Raw genomic sequence first — 9,913 nt, 5'->3', positions numbered from 1 at the left:
TCACTCTAATAATTATCATTTACAATTAATGGGAATAATGGTCAATTGAGGATACAAATGCAATCTTTACTTAATATATTTTATTTGTATAGATAAAAGCTATACGTACAAGATGTGCTAAAGTGGTTAGCTCTTAAAGAACGTTAATAATATATTAATTATTAATTGATGAATTAAATTACAAGTAGAAAAATATTGTAAGCGACTAAATGCTACAAAAAACAACTATTTACTTCTCATTTAATACTGACTTCGTTTTTGTCTTTATTACATTATTATCAGTCTTCTATTTTTGTCAGCCAATCATCTAAGGTAACATTCGAATGATAATTTTCGTTTCCATTACATAGAGTATGAATTACAATTTTTCAAAGAAATTATACATAAATTGATAGAGATCAAATATTACCATTAAATGAGAACGTTCCTTATCGAATAAAAAGATCTTAATGTTGTAACATTTAACATAACATTATCGTGTAAAATCTAATATAGTCTAAAATTAAATGAATATACATGTATCGAAATTAATGTAACAGAAACATTTTAACATCTACACATTTATACAACTTAATTAATATTATAGATTAAATTATAGAAAAAATTTATACAACTTAATCTTATATAAATTTAAAAGGTAGAAATTTAAAAAGTAGACACTGTAAAAATGAAATATGTTTAAAATAAACAAATTATCATATAGTGAAAATATTGCAAATGAAATTTAGAATACAAATTTAACTTGGAGATAATCTAAAACAATAACTATTATTAAATAAATTCCTATAATTAAAACACAAAGTTATATAATGGGAAAGATTTGCCTCATACTGAATTATTTAGCTTAAAAAAGCAAATCTTTTAGGTGCTTACTTTTAATTAAAATGATTGGTAATATGTCATTTAAATTAATTACTTTGATCAATTCTAATATATTAATTAATGATTTAGACACGTTGCAAGAAATTAGGCACACTTTAATGCTTCAGTATTATCTATCGAGAAATATTTTTCTCCGCTTGTGATTTTTCATTATTTAAAATGAAACTCATTGAAACCTCGCTTATTTTTTTTTTTTTAACATACTTTTTCTAGTCACGATTACTTTAGTAAACAAATTATAATTGATGTAAACAAAGGCGAGATTTTTCAAATTTAAAATTTTCCTTTAACAAATTACAAAATTAATTGAATGATTCCTTCCTTCTCATAATTTGAAAAATACATTATTACACTGAATCACTTAAACGATTACACAAAATAAATAATTTATAAATAAACAACGTAAAAGATCTTTCTTATGAATTACCTACAATAATTATAAAACTAGTGATACACTGTGATATACTGTTTAAAAGGAATCATCAAAATATTACATATTTTAACAAATTACATTTGTTACTAAATGGTTTTAAAATTAGTATTTTGATAAAATTATTTTTGATCTAGTCAAACAATTAATTATTTTTTAACATTCAAACTTTACTTTCTTTTTGTCGTTAAAATATGCGAGATTTCAAACGAAAACAACAGTTATAACAATTGCAATAATTATAATAGAGTTCGTTAAATCGACGCAATGCCATAAATTTGCAATTTTATTTTGTAAATTTTGTAATGTTTTGGAAGCTGTTCCAATAGTCAACGGTAAAAGACACCAGTCGTCGCAAACTTTAATGTTCATGTCAGGTGGTTATACGTTCAATTTCTTTAATTCTCTCACTGCAGAAATTAAAACTTTGGTCCCAACGTATAATTAGTTACGAAACAATTATAATATAGCGCAACGATCATTTTCTTTTATTTTGAAGTTAAAAATTAATTAATATACTCAATCTTCATTTAATTTATTGTATAATATCATTTTTGAAATTTTTATTTCTGTGGAAAGTGACAATTATTATTCTTTGATTAATACTGAAATTATACGAATTATTACACCATATAAAAGAGTATAGTTATTAAAATTAGTTTTTGTTAAACTGTTCTAAAAAGATATTTAATGTACTTCGTGATAAATTTCTTTTCTTTGAAGAGATTACAAAGAAAAGTAAATTGTAACGCATGATTTTCATGTTAACATGTTAGATATTGGAGTTGGGTAAAAGCTATTTTCATTGTTCCAAAACTAAAATCATGAAATTGTAATCAGATAATAATGAACAATTATAATCAGTTTGCTTCAGTGCTTGTATAACGTGATTTATTTAATCTTCTCTTACATACTATCACATTATCTTATATAGCTTACCATCCGATCATTTTCTAAAAATGTAATTATCTTTTAATGGTACATTACATCAACGCATTTAACGTTTTTCGTTTGCATTATCATTAATATATAGAATAGAGTATTAGTAGAAATCATCATAAAAAATAAAATACAAAATTTCATTTATTCAAATTTACTTATTGACTTATTTTATTAAATAAATTTTCTTTATCAAGATATAATATTTAGAAATAGAACATTTACCCAACCCTATGTGTATACAAAAAATATATTTTATATAAATACGATAGTTAGAATGAATTTAACATGTTACACAGAGTTAAAATTTGAAAGATAATTTTTCTTTCTAAGAAATCAAGTTCTGAAAGAGCCTTTTAGATTGCAATAAACGTCAAGCCAAATATGTTATGACCATTCTATCTCTTTTTTAAACATCCCCATGCCATAAACTTTAATTCCACATACAGTGCAGTCTAAGAAAGAGACAATTGGTCTCAATCATTTGGCAGATAATGGCAGTATATTAAATTGTATTCTCCAATAATTTGCTTTCTTCTTAAGCTAGACTGCAGATAAATATTGATTAACCTACAGCCAAATTCTAAATAAATGGTCTTGCGACGACTCTAGAATTATTCTCTTAATGAATGCACGACGAACAATATTTAGTTATAATGCCTCCTATTGGGTGTTGAATCAGTGCGCTGCAGTCTCGCTGGAAGTAGAAATTAATTAAGTTGACTGTAATAACACGCAACTTCTAATAGATAATGTTGAATACCTCAAGTTGCAAGTGAGAAGGTGCACAGATACCTACGCTTCCCAAAATAAGGATCTCAATTATATTTAAAATCTTTAATATTACGTTACATACTGCATATTATAACGCTATTCATCGCATTACTATTCAAATGGATAATATTAAAGATTTATGTTGTTTTGAAATTTGGACGTATAATTTTTACTTATTTGGAATAGTTCTTCTATTAATACTAAATTTCAATCAGAATGTATTTATCGGAAAGCAGCTTTCAAACTTATGAGAATTCTGTCTTTGACACAAATAAGGATATAAAGATTATTTTTATTCTTGCATTATTATGTTACGTCCCGCGACCCGTAACTTAATCTAACATTGAAAATCAAGAGAAAAAAAAGAAGAAAAAAAAAAAAATATATATATATATAACTTATGTACTTTCATTTCTTCATGTAATTATAAATTAAATAACAATAAATAAGATTTAATTGTTATTCAAATCTATATACATACATATATAATACATACACAGTACACATGTAATAATTACTCAGACATTTCATTTTAAGGCAATAAGAAAGACGGGAAAAAATACGAAAACAATGTGAATGTTACTTTAATATCTTCGTTTAAATGCCTTCAATTATATCTAAATAATATCTTCATTTAAATTATAAATATTATATTAAATGGAATATTTAAACGATAATATTTCCCTTTAATATTTTTTGAAAATCAACAATAGAATTATTTATATGTAGCGCTAGTTTTCTGAGAAGAAATAAACCTTTCCATTTCTTTTATTGTAATCTAGTGTAACATCCAGATAATGGAAAGCGTAGCTCTAAATTTTTAAAGAATCATATAGTATCAGTATTAATGAAACACAGCTGTTTATTAACAATGCTGAACTTGTATCAGTGTAGAAGACAAGTTCAATACAAAATCGTCTCCGAAATTATTTAAATATACACAACTGTGTAATCATATAATCATATTTACTGATTGTAATTATAATTTATTGTACCAACATTATGTAAACTTTGTACGAACAATATAGAACGTTTTTTTCTTTTATATAAATAGAGATTTTCTTAGATCATCTTTCTGTGACAATAATTTATCTATTATCTTTAAATAAGATAATATTTCGATTAAATAAAAGGCATGATGGTGCAACTATCAAGTTAAAAAGTAAAAATAAAAAATAATGAATCAACATAAATCAAAGTGATTGTTATAAGTGTTACTTTTATTTTATTTGACGATTAGACCATAATGCCTTTTAAATATCTTTCTTTATTTGAACATAACTGTTTTAGTTAAAAATTGTTGTTTCATACATTGTGTCTTTGTTCTGGAATTTTTAAGAAGTTGTATGTATCGCTTATAGACTATTTTGAAAAATACCACATAAAATCTAAGAAGTTACGGTGTTAAATTATTTTTTACAGAAGTACAAAGAAACTTAAATTTAATAAAAGAAAGCTAAAATTATTTGATGAAAGAAGCTCGATACTTTTAACAATTACTATAATATCATGTGTATACATACAAGGTCAAATAGAAACTAAGATAATATACACTATTATCCATGAATAAATTATTACAACAAACATGTGAATATATATGTACTCGACATAAAAATCTCTTAACATAAAAATATAATATTTGGTTTGTAGTTCTTGAATTTCAATGTGCAGTTTATAAACAAAGTACAAAAGATTCTTCTCGATTAACATGGAATAAAAATGGTCAGTCTTAAAGAAACAGTCATAAAAGACATGATACTGCACAAAAACACTTGTCTTATTTGATATCAAAATTGCAATTTTAAGAATGAATTAATACATTCGAAACCAAAAGTAAACGTTGTAATACTGCTTTCGTTACCATTATTAATTTTAATAATAATATCTGCAATCAGTAGTAATAGCAATAGCAACAATTGCAGTATTAAATAGTTATAATAACGGGGAATAATAAAGTGATGTTACTTACGTATATATAAAATATAAAACATCACTGATAACAGCATTAATTAATTAGTTTGTATAGAAGTGATCTTTTATATATTATTTTGTGCAGCATGGTAAAAGGAACATATAAAGTGCTATTTGTGCAATACTCTGTTACTTAAAGAAGAACATAGAAACAATATACATATATAAAAGAGTGAAAGGAAAAGATCATATTTTGAAGTCTGAGTGCAATTTCTAGGCATTAAAATTGGAGTTATCTGTCTGCTTACACAGTCTCATACTCGCGACGAATTGAACGTGCCAGACAACATGCAAAGACGACTCCAATTAACTGAAACAAACAGATTCCATTTTAATATATGAATCCTATCTTTTTTTTTTTTTAAATTAATGAATAATATATTACCTTCATTTAACAAATAAATGTCATGTAATAACAAACAGGAAATGTGCGAGCAATATAGCCTTATTAAATTATTAAATATAAAAAATCGCATAATAATAGAACAGTAAAAGAGCATCAATTTTTGGTTACTATGTTACGACTGAATGATATATATCTTTGCAATGATTGATTTGTACATTTTTATAAAATTATTTCTTTGATATCCTTTTTTTAAATTTAGGAACAATGTTTAATTTTTTATGAATAATATAAAAATATCCTAAATTAGAGGAAGTAAATAATGAAAATTACCTGAATAATAGCAATGCCGATACCAACACCACCCAAGATCAAAGCATTGTGCTCAGTAGCGGACTGAAGATTGCCCATACAGCCATTTGGATGTATATGAATCGAATTTGAGTCACATTTACTTCCTTCTGGTACTTCTTTACAACACGAATTTGGTACAGTATTTTCTGGGAATCCAACGTGAGCCCAATCAGTAGGGCCAACCATTCCGCAACATTCCAACTATAATTTGGCAGTTTATTTGAAACATATATTTATTAAAATTCAGTGAGAAAATATAGCAGAGATTTTGAATTAGCGACATTAACATTTATTATATACTAATTTATATTGAATAGTTCAATATCAGTATAATTAATAATATACATCATATTTACATTCAATAATATTAATATAAAGTAATATAACATAAATACTTTGAAAAGTTTTTGTATAAAAATCTATTCTTTCTGTATTTCAAATCTCTTTAGTAAAAATAAGCATCATTAAGCATACTTACATCATGTTGCATAATATCCCAAGATTTACGAATATCATTATTGGTTGAGTATTCTTCCATAGTGGTATTCAATCGATGTTCTACCATTGTACGTACTTCTCCACTCATCATATATCCAGCAATTCCAGCACCGAGTTCAAGTGCAAAGATTAAAAGCAGTAACACAGAAAACTGTATGGAACAAATATAAGAAAACAAAGATTGTTATTTAAGATTAACAAAAAAAAAAAAAAAAAAAAAAATACTTTTCCTTAGAAAAACAAATCAGATTTCAGGTTTAATCTTAATTGAATAATAAACAATTGTATTCAATAAATTGTTTACAATTTATTATGTAATAATTATTATGTAAATATTATTGTATAAATAATGGCAGGCTATTACCGTTAATATCATGCAATGATTCTCCTTGACAGCTCCACAACAACCAAAGAATGACACAATAAACACAATAATACCAACTACAATCATCAATACTGGTCCTGTAAAGAACCAACTGTCCATAAAATTATTGTAGCCACTATAAACCACCAAGATCACAGTGCCAACTGCAATGAATACAATTCCTGTAATCTGCAATCAGAAAAATTTAACAGTTATTTTCAACGACAATAACAGCAATAACATTAATAAAAATTATTATGATGTAATATAATATTATTTTTATGATGTATTATAACATAATATAATATTGAGGAATTACGTAATAATATATAATAAACATATTGAAACTTTTAAGAATATGCATTTCTTGATAAACTGGAAAGCTTATACTCCGTAATGTTTATGTAATAAATATTAATTGATACTAATATTATTTATGAATGCGTAACTTCATTTATTTTAATAGTAATTTTAAAATAATTTATATTCATTTGTAACATGATAAATGAATAGATGGATCTAATAAGAACAGGAATTAAATGAAGATGTTTAAAATTTATTTATTTCATATTACACAATTCTTGTTACAATTAAAATGTATGCAGAAATTATTTTTTTTTACCAGGAACAGAATCTAATTTCTCGTTTAACAGACGTTATCATCTCGCTTAGTAGTCGCAGTGTTATCCCCACCAATTTCTCGAATTGTTTGCACAGAGCGAGCGTCAGCGTTACTTCCGATCCGTGATCGACAATATTTTATTTACCAATTAGTCATCAAAATATAAAAAGTGAAATTTTTACAATTTTTAATTTACGACTATCGCTTGCAATAAAAAATGGAACTAAAAAAATAGGTTCGGGTTAGCTTTTTGCATAAATTATTCTCAATAATTATTATAATTATACTAATTATTTTTAATCTAAATTTAATAAATATGATTTAATAAAATATCATCACATTTCAAAATAGTGCTTATAAGAATAGATAACAATATATAAACGTCGAGTAGGTTTACAAAGGAATAATTCATGAGGTTATGTGCAGTTACGTATACAAACGTGACTAACATAAGAAACCATAAATACCCACGCAAATATAAGAGTAACTCATACAGATATGAGTATACTATATAGAGAAGTAGAGGTTATTTAATAATTCTTTAAACGATTTGGATAACAATACAAACAAGGAAAAGGCAGATTTCAATTTTGTTTTTTAAGAGAGGATTGAATAAAAAATTTTGGTTTCTGATAGATATTTTAGTTTTAACTTGATTACTTTAGGACAGGTATTTAAATACGTAGGTATATACGAATTGGAAATAAAATATTTGGATTTCACTGTAGAATCGACAAAATATTAAATAATAATCGGTTTAACTTCGGTTTAGGGGACATAAAATTATTGCTCTTTTTATTTGTCATTTAAAAAGTTTTCAGCACTTAGAATCTAAAAATTTTAGGTCTTAATCTTAGGAATTCAGCGGTTCGGGAATCTAATTTTCGCACAACGACAATTATGGGTACCATACGTTACAGCTACTTTAAATTTAAACCATCTAAACATTTCTATTTTTAATACGATTGGAATCGCCGTTTATTTTGCTTCATTTTAATTTGTGTATTTATCGAAATTTAAGAAAGAAAGTCCTAAATGAATGTTAAATAAACATCGAAAGAATGAGATCAAACACAGTTGGAGCTTATGGAATAGAACATAAGTAACGAGCACAACATGGAGCAAATACTTACGGCGAATATCAGGTTGAAAAGAAACGTCAGGTATTTGATGCAAGCCATTCCACCGGACACCATTTTTACATTCACTATTCGCTGACTTTGAGAAAGATAGAATCAAGTATAAAAATGATAAATATCAATGTGACCAAATAGTATGAAAGCTGCGTGCGTCCTTTATAGAATTGTGTCAAAATTATGCACTCGGATTATTCACCTCGACAGCTCACCAAAGAATAGTCATATTTTCATCCATCCACCCTGCCTGACGTAGATGCGTGCGCACCTTCCCGGTAATTTATTAAAGAACCGACCATATTTCTCAAAGAGCCTCGAGCTTTAAATTTTACTTCCTAAATATTTCTAAAGTGATTATATTATTGTCAAATATGTATATAGATTTAGTATACAAAATTATTTTCTAATTATCGTTTATAATTAGAATTATGAGTATTATAAATACATGTATTATTCGTTATTAGCATTTAAAATACAGGTATATAAGTATCTTTGTATATATAGACAAGTAACACAGTAAATATTTACAAGTCACATATTGATTATATCAAAGTGTAACTTTAATCTATGATATATAGAGAATTCAACATTCTATGAAACATACAAATACTTTACGTGTAAATGTATATTATATGAGTTATACGTATCATACTTTTTAAAGAATAATGAAGAAATTTAAAAATCTTTTAAATGGAAATAAAAACAGAATCAGAATAAAATATACCAAAGAAGTTTTACATGTCCTTAGCGACTTTTCTTTAGAATGCTATATAAATATATTTATATATTGTACAATTTCATTTCTTAAAATTGTACACAATTTTTCGTTAACTTAAAGTTTTGTAGAAATGCAAATTTTTCAAGTCATAAAGAATAATAATTAGGTTTATTTAATAAAATGTTGCAAATTATTTTTATATGCGAATATAATGTAATAAGATTTAATAAGAATAAAAATTTGTTAAATGTGTACATATCTAAAATTGTATTGTGATAGATAAAAACCTCAATACAATAAAGAAGCATAATACAATATATTTATTTAATAAAAATAACACGAAACATTAAATTTTCAGTAGGTATTAAAAATAATTATTAGTAAATTTAAATATTCTCTCTTTCTTATTTTATTTTATACTTAATACGTAAAAGTTATACGTACGTATTTATCTATTTATATATCAATCGTTTTCTGATAAAAAGAGATTAATATTTTCAGAATAAGTGTAATAAAATAATATAAAATTATTATACTTCATTCTTGAAAATATTTAATTCTAAATGAGATATACAGACATGAAGTTGGAAGTGCTAGTTATATGATATATCATTCGCAATTGAGTCTATTCTTATAATCCCTTACTATCGATTCTTCGCATTATAATAGAAACGATGCGTTTGTATGTTACTTGCCTCAGTTCGATATAATACTTGTTTTACGATTTATCGACTTGAAATTATTTTGATTTTTGCTTGTATAAGACTGCTGTATGCATTTATCATGTTAAAATTTGAATTTTTAGTATTTTATTATTATCCTACTACATACGGAGAAATTTTTTAAGTCTCATGAATATATTTCAGAAATCAATTAAAAAAT

At 25.1% G+C, this 9,913-nt stretch overlaps 1 protein-coding gene across 1 annotated transcript; it reads right to left on the bottom strand.

Annotated features, from left to right (window-relative positions):
* Window positions 1–60: 60 nt before the first annotated feature.
* LOC132915135 (CD63 antigen-like) lies at window positions 61–8,557 on the bottom strand. The gene is made up of 6 exons (XM_060974830.1): window positions 8,311–8,557; window positions 6,556–6,744; window positions 6,172–6,342; window positions 5,673–5,894; window positions 5,245–5,306; window positions 61–2,948 (listed from the first exon to the last, which is right to left on the bottom strand). Exons 1-6 carry the CDS (start codon window positions 8,371–8,373, stop codon window positions 2,930–2,932), a joined length of 726 nt encoding a protein of 241 aa, XP_060830813.1. The 5' UTR covers window positions 8,374–8,557; the 3' UTR covers window positions 61–2,929.
* Between the last annotated feature and the right edge of the window lie 1,356 nt (window positions 8,558–9,913).

The sequence above is a fragment of the Bombus pascuorum genome, chromosome 16 (genome assembly GCF_905332965.1).
Source record: "Bombus pascuorum chromosome 16, iyBomPasc1.1, whole genome shotgun sequence".
Taxonomy (NCBI): domain Eukaryota; kingdom Metazoa; phylum Arthropoda; class Insecta; order Hymenoptera; family Apidae; genus Bombus; species Bombus pascuorum.
Note: the sequence above shows the minus strand (reverse complement) of the source record. Positions and strands in the feature narration are given on the sequence as shown.